Below are 16,822 nucleotides of genomic sequence, written 5' to 3'. Positions count from 1 at the left end.
TAAACCTGTGCCAACTATTTGCATTCATTGTGATAGTCAATCTGCAATAGGCAGAGCACAGAATCATATGTATAATGGTAAGTCACAACACATTTGTCATCAACATAATACCGTAAGGCAATTGCTCTCAAATGGAATAATCTCATTAGATTATATAAAATCTAAAAAGAATATTGCAGATCCGTTAATAAAAGGTTTGACAAAAGAGCAAGTGTATAGTTCATTAAAGGAGATGGGATTAAAGCCTATTACATAAGAGTCATCATAATGGTAACCCTACTTATATGACTGGAGATCCCAAGAACTAAGTTCAAATAGACAACTAAGTTATGTGTGGCTCACCAGAAATCACCAAGGGATTTAAAATTCCCTACCCATTCCTATGGTAAGAGTGATATCTGCGACATATGTTGTTTGCAGGGGTCTAAGGATAAGTTTAGCTCTTAATAATTACTTATATCTTAATTTAGGCATAAAATCAAAACGAGTATAAGAGATACTCACACTAAGAATCACCTATACGAGTGTCAAACTGGGGCTGGTTCTATGAGAATGAAGAGGCTAAATTCTCTTGAAGCACTCATGAAAACTAGGAGCGTTCAAGGCCAAAATGAACACAACCATGAGAACCACGATGTGTCAGAAGATATTTTGTGTGAAATTTATTATCTTGGCTTACACAAACGACTGAATAATTCTAGGTATCGCGTCCATTGGCTAACTAGTAAGTCCGATAGATTATCATTAGGAAAGGTTCAAGGCCGAAAGCCACCTATCCTGATGTAAGATATTTTTTATTTATACTCTTTTGACAAATTCTACATATTGTTACATTTCCATTGTCATCAAATTCCATTCATGTGGGGGATTGTAAGATATGGTTTTGGAAATTCTGGAAAAACAGAATTTTTCCTAAACTTTGGTCTAATTTTTAGGTGGGACCCATGCGCCAAAGTTAGCGGGTCAATGTGGTAATGCGTTCTATACCGCGTTGTGATTCACGTGGTATATTTGGTTGCTCAAAACCATTATCGGGTAAATGGGAAATTGAAGCCAAAGTGAGCTCCATGGAAATGGAGTTTTGGTGGAAGTTTCTTAAATGGATGGTTTAAGGCTTGTCCCTCGTTGGTTTGGTGGGAAGAATTTTGTGGGTTTATAAGGCATGGGATTGTAACTTGGGGAAGGCCCCAAGGGGCACCCCAAGTTTGTAGAAGGGAGTGGTTATTGGCAAATTGGGCTAGACCCATTGGACCAAAAAATAACCACACATGTGTGCGCCGCCGCCGCCGGCCGTCCAGTCTGTCGGTCAGTCGGGCGGGCTGGGCTTGGGCGTGGGTGCGTGGTGTGAGATTGGGTTAGGCTTGTCCGGCCCAATACTTATCTTTTTGGGCCAAAAACATTTAAATTTTACTCTTCTAAAATTAAATTCTAATTTACGAAATTTGAATTTCGAAAATTAAATTCAAAGAAACCTGTCTGATTTTTTGGTTCCAAAAATTCAGTTGGAAATCTGTACAGGTTTATATCTTTCCCAATTCAAATTTGAACCCAAACAGATTCAAATCTGTTTGAATTCAAACCTAAATAGTGCTATTCAAACCAGACAGGTCTGCTACATGTTCAAACAGGTTTATTACCTGTTTAATTCAAAATGAAAAGTCACCTTTACACCAATATATAGACAAGTCTCTCACTTGGTTTTTACTTCAATTTTCATTATTGTCTGCTGCAATTCATCTCTGAATTTTGCTGAATTAATTACATTAATTTTCTGTGAGATATTGTTTAATTAATTTTTCTATGAGAAAGAGTGTAAACACTTAGTGTATTCGTTGTACGAATAATATAGGGCTGCATTTATTCGTTGTTGATCATTTTATCCTGGGAGGTAGACGTCCGCAAATTTGAAAGCACCATGGAGAGAACGAATCTGTCTTAAGGACACAGTGTTAAACACTAGACTTGAACAGAAAATTTGTTCAAGAAATTAATCAATACACAAACTTAATTTATTCGGTATACAGTGAAGATTGTCCAACAATCTGAACCTGACCTGACAAGGACCCGACCCTCCAACACAGAATTGAGCGGTTATTCCCCGAAAAATAGCCCCGATGGGCCGAGGATGGTATTCAAAAATTAATCCCCGATGATATCTGAGCCGGGGATAGGGATACATGTCCAAGGCCCGGCCCCTGCCCTGGCTCTACCTCGTTTAGCCCCCCGACGTAAAATTACCATTATGTCCCTGGGTATATATATGTGTGTTTGTTTAGGGCTAGACACACTCTCAGTCTCTCACTCACACATACAAACACAAGCACAACAACGGCGCTACTCCTCTCTCTCTCTCTCTCTCTCTCTCTCTCTCTCTCTCTCGCTCGCGACAGTAATGTTTAGGGTTTCATCTCCCTTTCTTTCTTTCCTTCACCGCCGATCATCCCTCATTGTCGATCCTCCCTTACCCCCACTGCTGAAACCTCCACCTCACTCTCTCACACACGACGGGGCTGCTCTGTCTACTTCTTCACAACCGCTCCTCCTTCACCGCCGATCCTCCTTCACCTTACTGTCGATTTTGAAAGGATATCTCTTTCTCTCTCTCTCTCTCTCTCTAAGGATTTCGATCTAGGGTTTACATACATACATATATATATATATATATATATATGTCAAAAGTGTGAGTTTGATTATGAATTTGAAAACAGAAAAAGAAATGAAGCAAAAATTTAATTTATATTTCAATCATTTTTTTTTTCAAATTTGCAATTTAAACACAATTTAAGAATATTTAATAATTACTGAGAGCCCATAATCTTTCATTTTATATGAACTGATGTAAGAATCAAAAATAAAAATAATAAAAATAATCTGTTTACAATGGTTTGTGTTTATTTTAAATATATCTATTTATCTGTTTACAAAATAGATCATTAAGCATACCGTAGTTTTTTGTTCTTGAATTTTTTTTAATTTTTTTTTCTAGGTTAAAGAAATTGATATAGTCAAGTAGATAACCATCAGTTCTTCTATTATACTGAAACTATCTAGGGTTGACGTAACAAAACCTGTTTCTCTGTTCTATATCTTTTGGAGGTTCATTTCTGGCATCTAAACTATACATCCACACATGCAAATGTAATTCCTAGGCATTTCAATTTTCTTCATTGCTGATGAACCATGATTGTGGGTGTGTTTCTGTGTGACACAGTTTTCTGATAATCTACTGATATAATTGCAACAATTTACATGTCTTACCACAAATACTTTTGGGATTTAATATTCATTGATTGCCATCTGATGAGATTCATCTTTTGCTCATACGTAATGTAGGTACGAAAGTCACTTGTCCCATAACTTTACTGAAGCAACTGTTGAAACAATTTTATTTTGCCACTGTGTTATTTATTTATTTATTTTACCATGGTTGAGAAATTTACTAGAATTATCATCAACTTTTGCCCCGTTAGCTTGTATAGGTGTAATTGTTATTCACTTGCTTTGCTCAAGTTCTTGGGTTAGCGGCACAAATCCTTATCACCTATCCAGTTTATTAGACGTAAACATGTGGTTATGTACATTCATAGGTTATGTCATAGGTGAAATGTCTATTGTTGCTTTCTAAATCATGTAACATGCTTTATCTTTTTAAAGTTATAATAATCTAGTAGAATCTGTTTATTATTGATTTGTATACCTGTTTATAAAAATAATCTTTCATTTTATATGAACTGTGGAAATAACAATTCATGGAACTTTTAAGAATTTAGAGAGGGGAAAATGAACCACAATGAGGGGATATATCATTATAATGTAGTTGAAATTATAGCTATTCCATTAGGATATTTGGATGTGATTAGTGTTTACATTATAATGGGCTGCCTATGTTTATTCATTTCATATAATTTTTGTAAAGGTTAAAAATGTCAGAAGTTAACTCTCAAGTACCATTTGAGAGCGAGGCATCACAACAATCATTGCCATCTGCCAACTCACCGTCTCCCCTCTCTAATCAAAATGTTATTGACTTAGAAGAAGAGTCTAATACTTGTAGAGGAACTAAAAGGAAAACTAGTGTTGTGTGGGAACACTTTAAGAAACAACAAGTCAATGGGATGTGGAAGGCAATATGTAATTATTGTAATAAGCATCTTGGAGGTGATTCAAAAAATAGAACTAGGCATTTGCATGATCACTTTAAGAGTTGTACTAGGAAAAAAGTGTTGGACATGAGGCAAAAAGTTTTAACTAACAACTTTAATAGAGAGAGTCCAAAAATGAATTGTTATAATTTTTATCAAGATTTTGCTAGGAAAGAGTTGTCACATGCCATAATATTGCATGAATATCCCCTCTCTATCGTAGATCATGTTGGTTTTAAACAATATTCAGCAGCATTTCAACCATTGTTTAAAGTACCTTCTCGAAATACGATAAAGAGTGATATTTTAAAAATTTTATGATTATGAGAGGATGAAGACATTAAGGTTGGTGGAGCATATTAAAATTAGGATGACAATCACAATTGATATGTGGACTGCTAGCAATCAAAACAAAGGATTCATGGCTGTCATTGCACACTTTATTAATGATTCATGGACATTACAAAGTGGCATTTTGAGATAAATTTGCATTGAGTTCGTAAATTTGCAAATTATTTAAAAGTTCTATCTTATTCAGTTCAATTTGTTTATTATTAATACTTGTTCATGAATATTATATTTTAGGTTTATTTATGTTCCATGTCCATACACAAAAGAAGTTCTTTGTAATACTTTGCTTGCATGTTTGATGGATTGGAATATTGATAGAAAAATCTCTATTGTTACTGTTGATAATCGCTCCACAAATGATGCCATGATTACCATGTTGGTGGATAAGTTAAGTAATACATCGCTTTTGTTGGGTGACAGTTTGTTTCATATGCGTTGTTCACATATTTTGAATTTGATTGTGAAAGATGGACTGGATGTCATACGAGTGGGTGTGGAGAAAATTCTAGAGAATGTAGCTTATTGGACAGCAACACCAAAATGATAAGAAAAATTTGAAGAAACAATCAATGAATTGCGTAATCCACATACTAAGAAATTGGGACTTGATTGTGCAACTAGGTGAAATTCAACCTATTTGATGCTTCAAACTGCCTTATTGTATAAGGATGTCTTTTCTCGATTGAAAAATAGAGAGCCCCAATATAAGACTGTGCCAAGTGAACACTACAAGAATTTACACAATTGCCGACCATTTTTGCCGACCAAAAAAATTTCGGTCGCCAAAAAATGACATTTGGCGACCAAATATTAATTAGTCGCGAATGATCATTATTTTTGGCGACCAAATATTATTGGTCGCAAAAGGTTATATTTTGGCGACCAAAAAATGAGTTGGTCGCAGAAAGTGGTATACTTTTGCCGACCAACTACAAATTTGGTGGCGGAAGGTCACATATTTTTTGGTGACCAAAAATTTGGTCGCCAAAAACTTATTTTCAGCAACCAAAAAAAATTAGTCGCCAAATTTGTATTTTTAGCGACTAATATTTTAGTCGCCGTGGATTAAGATTTGGCGACTAAAAAAGTTTGTCGGCGTAGGTACTTTTTCTGCGACTAATTTGATCTTTTGGTCGCCAAAAGTTTGTGGAGGGAAATTTGAAACATAGAGGGGGGAAATGGGTTAGGTTGGCGACAAAAAAAATTTGGTCGCCAATCAAAAAACGACGTCGTTTTGTTCCTGGGAAACAAAAAAAAAAATTAAAAAAATTTAGAACCAGTGAGTAGCCTTTGTGTATGTGAGGCCGATTTGAACCCTTCTTCCTTTGTGGAATCTATGGAAGGGTTGACGAGTGATATTATGGCGATGAATGAAAGAGAGAAAGGGGTTGCATCGTTGGGGTTAGCTTCGGTGGAGGTTGCACAGGGGGATCCGTTTCGGCGAGTTACTCAGTCGAAGCCCTTTGAAGAGTTAAGAGAGGAGCTTATCGTATGAAGGCTTCCATGTCTGGTGTGGATCGGGAGGATCTGATCCCATGTGATCTTATCCAAGAAGAAACTTCAACCCTAACAGCTTTTGCCCTAAATCTTCTCCAATCTCGGTGGTCAGACAACGTAGAAATAGAGGGGAGTGAGGAAGCTGTTGTAGATCGCGAATAAGTATATCCCGGACAGCCTCTTTCTTGCTAGGGCGAGAAATCTGGTATCAAAGCTTGATGCCCTTCCGATGGCTGGGAGTGTCCATTCTCATGGAGTTGGTGGTGGTATGGCTGATTCGAAAGTTTACACACCTATTAGAGGTCAATCTGGGTCAGGTGGTCGTGGAGGAAGGGGAGGCAGAGGCCAAAATCCTCTGGCCCTGAATCCTGAGTTGAATGTGGTTTCAACTGTAGACAATGCGGCTCCTGATAAGTCATGGGCTTCTATTTCTGATCTCTCTTGCTCTGTCTTTCTGGTATGTGTGTGCGCGTCTCTCTCTCTCTCTCTCCATCTATTTCTGATCTCTCTCGCTTTGTCTTTATGTCAACTTTTTTTTGTTCTTTTAGGGTTTAATTGATTGATGTTAATTTTTTTTTAATGAGAATTTGATATGCTAAATAAGAGATTTTCATTGATGGGTGGTTCAGGGAAATGGGTTATGTTGAAATTGGGTTATATAGTATATTCACCAAGTGTTTGATAAAATGTCAAAGTGAAAAACCTTCAATTGATTAGTATTACAGTTCATGTGCATGAAGTTGTTGCTAGGGCTCTAAATTTTGTCAAATTTTAATTGCAGATTAAGCATACTATTTGTTCGGATTGGTTGTTCTACTTTTCGCTCTCCTGGTAATCCTAACTGCCCTTTAACCTTGAATTGATTTAAAAGTGTTAATTTTGTATTATAAATCTAAGGGGACACTGCATTTGCCCAAACTGTTTAGCTGATGATCTCAGGTTTAACTTGTAAATGCTGCTGATTAGAAGTTCAAAATTAAACATTCAATTTTGAACGTCTAAAATATGAAGTTAGAGGTTAGAAGATGCATAAGAAATGGGAGGGGTTTTCAATATAAGGCACAATATGCTGCTGAAGTGACAAGCGATTTCGTTTAGATTTGAGAAGCAATTGTGTTGTATATTGGCTGTATAAGTGTTGCTTCGATAGAATCTTTTAAAAAAAAAAAATTTGTGGTGTGCATTTTTGGATAGGGACCTTTATGATTATGATTTCTAACAAACTATATTGAAACTGATTTGGTGGGTCTTGCTATATTTTTTAAACGATGTCCAAACCTTCAGACGTTGATCATGGATCATGATGCAACAGGTCAATATGTGAGTATCTAAACAACCATTCTAGCCTCTTCCAAATTGTTGCTTCTTAAATTTTAGCTGGTTTCAAGTGAATTTTTGTTTCAATTGTCAGGAGACACTCTCACAGGAGTTACAATGGAAAGAAATTTGGTGTTGCTTGCCAAGTTTGAAAAAATTATCATTTAAAAACTTCAAGGTAACAACCTTCCAATTGTATTTGTTAATGTTGTTGACGAATCAAGGACCAGTCCTAGAGGAAGTTCTTGTGGAACTGAGAATGTGAGACCTCATTGACAAACTGTCCAAGTATGTCTCTCTCAGTAGTTCTAAGAAACTAAGAGTTTACCCTTCATTTTGATCAATTATAATGATGACAAATTGGAGATTGAGTTTGTCTTTAATTTTGATGAATTATAATGTTTGTATGGATAATTTAGCTTTTGTTTTGTTACTTCCTAATGCTTACAGTTGTTTTGCTACTTTTGTTGCTACTTGTTGCCATGCATATTTTTTGAAATCATATATATGTGACCTCTTAATATTTAATGTTTGGCCACAGTTTATTTAACTCGTGGAATTACCCATTTATTTTTATTTTTTTTCAAATAACCAAATATTCCTTACATAGTCTTGGCCATTTTACATTTTATCTCGCTACACTTAAATGGTTCCATTTATAAAGTTTATATACTGTTTATCCTGTTTAAATACTTTAATAAAAATAAAATAAAAGATAATATTTAATTCTTTAACTATTGCATGAAATGCTAATCTTTATTTGTTTTTAAAGATGAAATGTCATCTATGAGCAAGTTTTTATCTTAGGCATTAATTAGTTTTTACTTTTAATTAATACATGGGTGAAATTATAATTCTATCAGATGGAGTAAACAATACTAGTCATTATCATTTTTTTCTTATTTTTTATTTAAATAACTACACTGTTTTCAGCAAAAAAGAGTAAACACAAGTATTGTAGGTGGTTGTGATGCTTTGTTTCTTTATAAAGAATGGAGCTGTTACTGTCCAGGTGTCGTGTCTGCCTGCTGTTACTATCTATAAATTCTACAGGATTGTGATGTGTATGCTTTAGTTTAGCTTCTATGAGTAGCTGCCCAGGTGCCGTGTGTGAGTGTGTGTCTCTGCCTTGCTGCTGTTGATTCTGCCTTGCTGCTGCTAGCTCTGTTTGCTGGCTATTTAGCAACTGTCTAGGTGTTGTTTGTGAGTGTGTATCGCTGTTTCTGCAGCTATTGCCTCACATGTACTGTGGCCATTTTTGTAGGGGTTGTTTTTGTTTGTTGGGTTTTAGTTGGTTTTATTTTCTTCTGTTGGTTTTGTCATTTTTATTATTTTTTTTTGCTGGGTTGTTTTGTCATGTTTGGGCTTGGGGCATGCCCCCTTGTAATCTTGTATTTTTTCCTGTTTTAATTTATGATTTATTCACCCAAAAAAAAAAAAAAAAGAAGAAAAAAGTCTTGGGTTTAGGGGAAACACCAACATCGTCATGCATAACAAAGTCTATTTATTTCTTTATAATAACTGTTAGTTAATTAATATATACAATATAGTAACATCACATAATATTGTGTTCTTGTTATTTAATTATTATATAATACTACTACTACTATATTATTGCTACGTTAATGTTCTATCCATTATTATAGGTATTATCATTATGCCATGCCACTGATTTGAGCACTAACTTCTTAAATTAATAGCGTCTGAAAAAGCTAATGCCGTAAAATTGCTTATTTGACTATAAGTCTAGGACACTTGAACAGATAAAAAATCTCTTTTTATTGGATGATGGAAAAATAAATTAGTTTTTCTAATTGTAAAATTTTGATACATGATCACAATTGTATAGTGTTGTGTTAGAGATATGTTTTTGACAAATGACTTTAAACATAATATATTGCTAACATTGCTTTTCATGAAATGATGATAACAAACATAACATAATAAATTTTAGATCACCATTGAAGCACCATCTTGTGAAACTAAGTTGAATGAGGGATAGTTTGTTATTGACAGTTTTATGTGAGTTTCCAGAATATTGAAGCAATTGACAGATGAGCAAACTTTGAAAGATATGTTGTTATTCTGTGCTTTTTAAGGACTTGAAGTAGTGAAATGTTGAGTTTCCACAAATTTTCCAGTCAGAAAGGCATAAACAAGATCTCTTAGCTGAGATAGTTTTGGAGGAGCAACGTGGTAGGGAACTATCTAAATTGTAACAGAATTGCTTCCTAATACAAAGAGCTCTACAATTGTGGATAAACCATCCCGGGCCTGAAAGGTATGGTTCTCAATCTCCATGTGTAAACTGCAGGATCTGTCTTTAGTCCTTGTTGAGAGTAGTGATGATAAAGTGTTCTATTCTGCAATTTGCTAGAGGAGTAATGACAGAAATAAGGTGTCTAAACGATTGACTGAAGAAGCAAAGAAATATTTTGAGGACTTCATTTCAAATGTTGAAGATATTAAAATTTCTTTATTTGATGGAGAAAGGAGTGATGCAAGTTTGACTTTAGGAGTAACAAAGACTAGAGATGCAGTGTCACATTCTAGGGAAACAGAAACAATTTATAATACAGCAGGATCTAATTCTCTTCCTATTGAAATGGATGGTGTTATTCTGCCTTGGTTGCAGTAGGAGACCGCTAATGATGGTTCCCCTCTTCCATCGAAGAATAAGAGAGAGCTTCTTGTGACTCCAAAAAGTATCTTATGGGATGCAACTTAGGTAACCTTCAAACTGTCACATAGTTGTAATATTTTAATTCATAAATTGCTGTTCTAACCTTTGCTGACTAAAAGTTATTGCATAGAACATACTTTCATTTAGTTGTAAGTTGACTACTTCACTGGCTTACAATACTTTCATTTAGATGTAAGTTGTTTGCTTCATTGGTTTATAAGAAATTAGTTGCCTTTTGTACTTCTGATAAGAATTATACAATATCAACTCTTCAGATTTTAAATTAAGGTTGGTAAATTTTTAAACAAGATTTTTTTAGCTGAAATTTTAAGTTTAATAGAACTTTATATTTTATAGGTTGAAATTTGACAGCATATAGAACATTGAAAGGGGAAAATAAACAGACTTTACAATCTTCTCTTTTTTTTTCTTTTTTTTTTTGGGATAAGTACAGACTTTACAATCTTTACACATGCGTATCTTAAAAGTGAAAAGTTTAAGTTGGTACATGCAGTTTTCAAACTCTGACTTTTCTCAATTATTTGGTCATGTCTCATTTGAGTTTTAATTGTTTTACAAAATTGTTCAAATGGCATTTATATAGGCAAACATGATGTGGTTACAATAATTTATGTTTGTATTTGCTTGAAGTCAATGCTATTGCTGTGTAATAAAATGTTGCTTAGTTGCCAATGCATTCAACCCAAACTGTCTACCAATCCTTTAGTTGGCCAACCACCCAAGTAACTAGGTTGACTTGGGGCATCATGCTGATATCAAAATGCCTATTAACAAACATAATTAGCAAAAAAGATGAGAAATAATTTGAAGACAAATTATGATGACCTTGATCTAGTGCACTGTTCATAGCCCTATTGGTGCCACAAGATCCATTTAAGGAAATGCTAATTTACTTCACTCTGTTTTTTATTTTGTTTTCTTTGACTAGTAAATAATTCTTCAAGTCTACTGCCATCTCCACTTATTGAAAGACTTTAAACTCCATTCTGGTTTTTAAAACATTGATTATAGAACAGAATGTGTTTCACTCAAACATTATTTATAGGATATAGTTTCAACACTTTTTTGCATCACCCATCAATAGGGAATTTCGGGTCCTCAATTCAATATTGCTCATATTAATTTGCATTTTTTTCCTCTAATTAAATTCTTAGATTTTGACCATCTGTTTTTGGTTGCTTGGAATATTAGTTAGGTGATTAGATTTGCTGCAGAACCATGTTCTGCACTTTTTTTTTTTTTTTTTTTTTGTTGCAACAATGCGAAACTCATTTAGGCCATTATTCATGGGTATAAAATGGATGACTTGCAAATAAGCATGCATTGTGGCTGTAACCAAAAGTTAATGGTGGCAAGGAGAGAATCTGTTGAGTGGATTTTAAGGGTTAGGAGTTAAAAGGATGTAACCAAAAGTAAAAGCCATATGTGGTACAATTAACTCTTTATACAACAGAAATGGGTGATCATGAGCAAGATGGGGAAGCAATTGAGCTTGTCTTCAGTAAGAAGAAAATTGAAGCAAGGAAGAATTGGCTCCGACAGTTTGAGGTTGGAAGTTAAATTTCTTTCTTCCATAAAATCTAAGGTGTTCTGTAATTGTTCTTTTTCTAATAACACTTTCTTTGTCTATGTGATTTGCAGCCTGGCACTTACCTTGATCAGAAGGAGAAGGTCATCAAGTACAGTGATTTTGTCAACAAAGAGCTTATATTGTTTTCTATGGCAGATCTTCAACGGTCAATTCCTTCAATGGTTGATGGCCTAAAACCAGGTCAAAGGAAGATCCTTTTCTAGAATATTCAGTTAATGCTAATTACTATACAATTTTTTGAAACTCTTGTTTTACATCATTCTCTCCCTTTAGGAAAAAAAACCTCACCCTTGATTTACTATGAATCGAAACTTCATACGTTTGAGCTTGTCTGCATCTATCTTATAGTTAAGGATAATCTTTTCACATACTTGACTTTGGAAAAGTGTAACTCCTCTTGGGATGATTGTTGAATGCATATGTCACATAAAGGATACTTGCTCTCATCTATGTGCATTCTCTCTTAGTTCTTTTAGGAAATAACAATTCCTTGAATTCTTAAATTACTTAAGCAAGGAATTTTGGCATCTTCTTAAAAACCCTTCTTTTCATTAGTTCGGTCAAGGTCGTACACTTTAGTAGGACAAGGAAAATAACTAAGAGCATAGTCAAAAAGTGGTTGCACACCTTTGTTTTTAATTGCACTGCCCAATAATACAAGAACAAACTTCTGCGCTGTGGTAGCCCTCCGGTTTTCCTCTGTTATTAAGCCATCAGTTGGTGAATATTTTGAACTACATAATTTGATCTCATCTTACAATTTGACAAATTTTTTTTTTTTTGTTTGACGAATCTTCACTTTCTGTAACAAGACTTCCAACTTTTGCAATAATGTCTTGGATTTTTTCTTGGTATACTTTCAAGAATTTTTCTTCATTTATTTCTTGGACACGAGACAATATAGATTTGTCTTCAAATGTGAGCCCTTCAAGGATGGTTTCGACATAAGTATTAATAGTATGGTGCTTAGGCTTGTATTTTTCCTCCAATAATTGCTCGTAATTCCATGGCAAAAAAATCTCCATTATATGCCTTTTCATTCTTGACCATGAACGAATACGCACCTTGCCTTGTTGCTCTCTTGATGATTGCAAATCTAACTATCACCAAAGTGCAGGACCTGTAAGCTTTAATAACACAAACCTCTACTTTTATTTGTTTGGAATTTTCATATTTTCAATATATATATATCTAGTATCCAATCTAGAATATCTTAAAATATTCACCACCACTAAATTTAGGTAAATTTTCATGATACCTATAATCTTGATGATAAGAAAAGTCCACGAGCTCGGGCTACGACCTGTCCGAAGGCAACCATGGTTATGAACTACCCCTCGGGGAAGACCTCGTTCTGACACCAATTGACACAGTGGTAATGGAGGAAGGAACTAATTATTGTTCTAGTAGACAACATGGGCTTGATATCATTTTAGATTAGATGTGATTTATTGAATCCATAGGAATAACCTTGAATCCACAAGGACAATAAAACAGAAACCCTTTCAAAATAATGTTGATTAAAAGAATAAGTTACTCATGCCTGTAGGCTCCTATGTCAGTTGAGCAAAGTTTCATCTTTTATTCTCGCTAGTGTGAATCTATGAGTTTGACTGAGGTTGGGCTGTACGGGATGAGGGGTGCTTGATTGGGTTGGTTTTCTTTCCAAATTTTGATGTACAGGATGGGTGGGATGAGGCTTCAAACATGGCATCAAAGACTTTTTGAAAATCAATGTATAGACCAGTAATTGCGTAGTGTAGTAAGTATAGATCAGAGCAGGCACAACATCACCTATAATCTACAATTTATCCTTTCCTACTGTTGCTTTAAATTTGATGCTCTATGTCAAAGCCAGAAAGGACATTATTAAGGTTCATGATTTTCATAAAGGTATTGACATCTTCATGATTTGACTGTTGTTTGGCAGTCATGATTGGTATGTAATGAGGTGTAATTGAAAAGACTCTTACTTTTTGCCAAATGATGTTTCTGGTCTCTAAAAGAATATTCAGTTAATGCTAATTACTACACAATTTTTTAATACTATGTTGTAGGAATTACCTGGTGTTTGGAGTCAGCAAACAGATCCAAGTCAATGGAGCAGCACCTATTATGGTTACGGACAAGGTTATGATGCCTATGGTTATGGGACTACACATGATCCTTCATTATATGCATATGGTGCATACCCTGGTTACGCGCAGTACCCTCAACAGGTATGACGCTTTTAAAGAACATTGTTTTTTCCCTTTTGCTGGATGTGCTGTCCAGATTGCAATCTAGATAACATACAACTGGACTGTTTTTTGATGCCTTATTTGTAGGAAAGTTAAAAAAATAAAAATAAAATTCATTTATTATATACTTAGTTGTGGAACAATTAAAAGCATTGTAGGACACAGACCAAAACTATTAAACCTTGTTTTTCCTCGCATTTTGTGATGAGGATATTTGAAGGAGAAAATGAACTGCTCAACTCAGGATTGAGAATTTTTTTTAGATATTGGATGGCCGGAGCCAAAAAAAAAAGGGAAAAAAACAACTAAAAGAGGGGCTGTTATCTCAGTATTTGCGACCTGATTGATAGATGAGGAAATAGCTTCCTTGGCCAATAGATTTGTGCATCTGTTAGCTTCTCTCCAAACCAACACCAGCTGACACTGCCGTTCTTTATGCACGAGCTCTGCAATGTTATTGCAAATATTTAATTGGGTTTCATCAAGCTATGTTTCAAATTGTTATGTTTCAAATTGTTATGCTAGATATATGTGACTTGTGAATGAAAACTTAGAATAGTTGTATTGTGTCGAATGTTAATGAATTATGTATTGTGTCGAATGTTAATGATTAAGTTAATTTGAATGATGCATTAAAATTATAGGTTTATTATGGATTGAATGAATTATTAGGAATTACAGGTGTATTGTTTTCCTGCTTTGACGACCAATTTATTAGTCGCGACATCCAAAATAAGATTGTATCCAAAATGGGATGGCTCAGGAATTTCCTACCTTGAGCAATACTACAGGGCTAGTAAGATTGTATGTTTGATGATTATATAATTTATAATGTTCAATATTTATAGTGTGTACAGGTGAGTTTCATCCTGAGTTTAATTTTATTAATTTTTTTCGTATTTAGGGTTTTGAGAAACTGCAACATGTCTGGTGAAATCCCGAAATATATTTGGAAAATGATGAATCTGCAAATGTTGTAAGTAAAGCATGTTAAGTTTTGGTGAATGATTTTTATTTGACCTTCAGTGTTTTCATCAATGTATAATTGATTATACGACCAAAGCGATTTAATTTTCCATCCTGTTATTGTTATTGCTGTTAGTTTTTTTCACTGTCAAGGCACGAAAAGGACAAATCACAGCTCATTTATATGACAGCGCTTATTGAATTTTGTTCACAAATAGTATATAATTTTTGATCATCATGCAGGTAGATTCTGTAGTTTACCTTGTTGACGCGTACGACAAAGAGAGATTTGCAGAGGCCAAAAAGGAGCTGGATGCCCTACATAAAAAAGAACAACAATACTCAACCTTGTTAACACCAGATGTTCTTTTTTTTTGAAATTGATGCTGATTATGTTAAATTTTTGTTGGAATGAATTGTTTTTTGTTTTTTGGGGTTTAGAATAGGGTTTTGTGAATTGCTCCTTGTTTTTGGAATCAATATTGCTACTGCTGAGTTATGTGTTGAAACTTGGATATAGAAAATTTTATAATAAGACCTGTTTTGATTATGAATTCGTCCTATTTTGATTATGAATTCGCTAAATATTACAAGTGTATTGTTTTCCTGCTTTGGCAACCAATTTATTAGTCGTGACCAATAAATTATTTTTTTTCACAAAAAATGGCAATTGCCGACCAAGAGTTTTGGTCGCAAAAAATACATCTATTGCCGACCAAAAACTTTGTTGGTCGTGGAAACTCACTTTTGCCTACCAACAGTTTTGGTCGCGAAAAGTAACAATTGGCGACCAAACTAATTTTGGTCGCACAATGTCACAATTGGCGACCAAAATTTTTGGTCGCGAAATGTGTCAATTGGCGACTAAGAAATTTGGTCGGCAAAAGGCGACTTTTCGCGACCAAAGGGTTTTAGCGACAAAATGAATTAGTCGCGGTAATTAAATATTTAGCGACCAAAAATTTAGTCGGCAAATCCAACTTTTGCCGACCAACAAAAATTTTGGTCGCGAATTACTTTTGCCGACCCTCAATTGGCGACCAAACTAGCGACTAAAAAAATTGGTCGCGGATAACTTTTGCCGACCAAAAATAGACTTTTAGCGACCAATTTTTTTGTTGCTAAAAGTGTTAATTGTTGTAGTGGAAGAAGAATGGAAGTTTGCTAGAGAGATTAGTGGGAAGTTTAAGATATTTTTTTCTATCACAGAGTTATTTTCTGGTACTAAGTATCCCACAACCAATGTTTATTTCCCAGCTTTGTGTGAGATTAGAATGACACTATCTCAATGGCTCTCTTGTGAAATTGAAATGATTAGAATAATGGCATAAAAAATGGCGAAAAAAATTGATAAATATTGGTTAGTGATACATGGTGTTAATGGAGTTGCTATTGAACTTGATCCTAAGTATAAGATGAGTGTATTGGAGTTTTATTTTGAAAAAATTTACGGAGACAAAACTGAAGATGAAGTTGATAGGGTTTGTCAAATTTGTTATGATTTGTTGCAGGAGTATCAGCACTGAGTTGGAATGGAGACCGATATTGTTGGTGACTCTTCTATTCATCTTGAAATTGTTACAGAGACCTTTTCAGAGTATGATTTGTTTATTAGTAGGAAGAGAAGTAAAAAAATGAAGAATGTAAGATCAAAGTTGGACTATTATCTAGAAGATGATGTTTTGCCAAGAACTTCAAGTTTTGATGTTTTAAATTGGTAGAAAGGCAATGGACCAAAGTATCCGACCTTACAGGCAATAGCTAGGGATATTTTAGCTATTCCTATATCCATTGTTGCTTCTGAGTCAGCATTTAGTACTAGTGGAAGGTTGGTGAGTCCACATCATAGTAGACTTCATCCAAACACATTAGAAGCATTAATGTGTGCACAAAGTTGGTTGTGGAGTGCAGAGATGAAAGGTACTCATATTATTATTTCATTCAATCTACATATTATTATTTCACTTCTATATTACCATGGAATAATTTATATTCTTTACTTTTAGGAAATTCA

The 16,822-nt window shown here is 34.5% G+C and overlaps 1 protein-coding gene across 9 annotated transcripts; it reads left to right on the top strand.

The window, feature by feature from the left end:
* The first annotated feature begins 5,706 nt into the window (after positions 1-5,706).
* On the top strand, positions 5,707-15,358 carry LOC145806706 (DNA topoisomerase 2-like). Of its 9 annotated transcripts, XM_082904324.1 has the most exons (12): positions 5,707-6,447; positions 6,772-6,821; positions 7,275-7,310; positions 7,402-7,595; positions 9,407-9,588; positions 9,685-10,035; positions 11,465-11,559; positions 11,653-11,782; positions 13,660-13,821; positions 14,515-14,646; positions 14,747-14,818; positions 15,052-15,358. In XM_082904324.1, exons 6-9 carry the CDS (start codon positions 10,020-10,022, stop codon positions 13,737-13,739), a joined length of 321 nt encoding a protein of 106 aa, XP_082760450.1. In that variant the 5' UTR covers positions 5,707-6,447; positions 6,772-6,821; positions 7,275-7,310; positions 7,402-7,595; positions 9,407-9,588; positions 9,685-10,019; the 3' UTR covers positions 13,740-13,821; positions 14,515-14,646; positions 14,747-14,818; positions 15,052-15,358. The 9 variants fall into 9 exon arrangements, with proteins under 9 accessions (XP_082760450.1, XP_082760453.1, XP_082760454.1 ...); XM_082904327.1 differs by lacking the exons at positions 14,515-14,646; positions 14,747-14,818 and having other exon boundaries at positions 7,402-7,485; positions 9,943-10,035; XM_082904328.1 differs by lacking the exons at positions 14,515-14,646; positions 14,747-14,818 and having other exon boundaries at positions 9,449-9,588; positions 9,943-10,035.
* The last annotated feature ends 1,464 nt before the right edge of the window (positions 15,359-16,822 follow it).

Source organism: Camellia sinensis, chromosome 14 (assembly GCF_055761805.1).
Source record: "Camellia sinensis isolate YWXY chromosome 14, ASM5576180v1, whole genome shotgun sequence".
NCBI classification, from domain to species: domain Eukaryota; kingdom Viridiplantae; phylum Streptophyta; class Magnoliopsida; order Ericales; family Theaceae; genus Camellia; species Camellia sinensis.
Note: the sequence above shows the minus strand (reverse complement) of the source record. Positions and strands in the feature narration are given on the sequence as shown.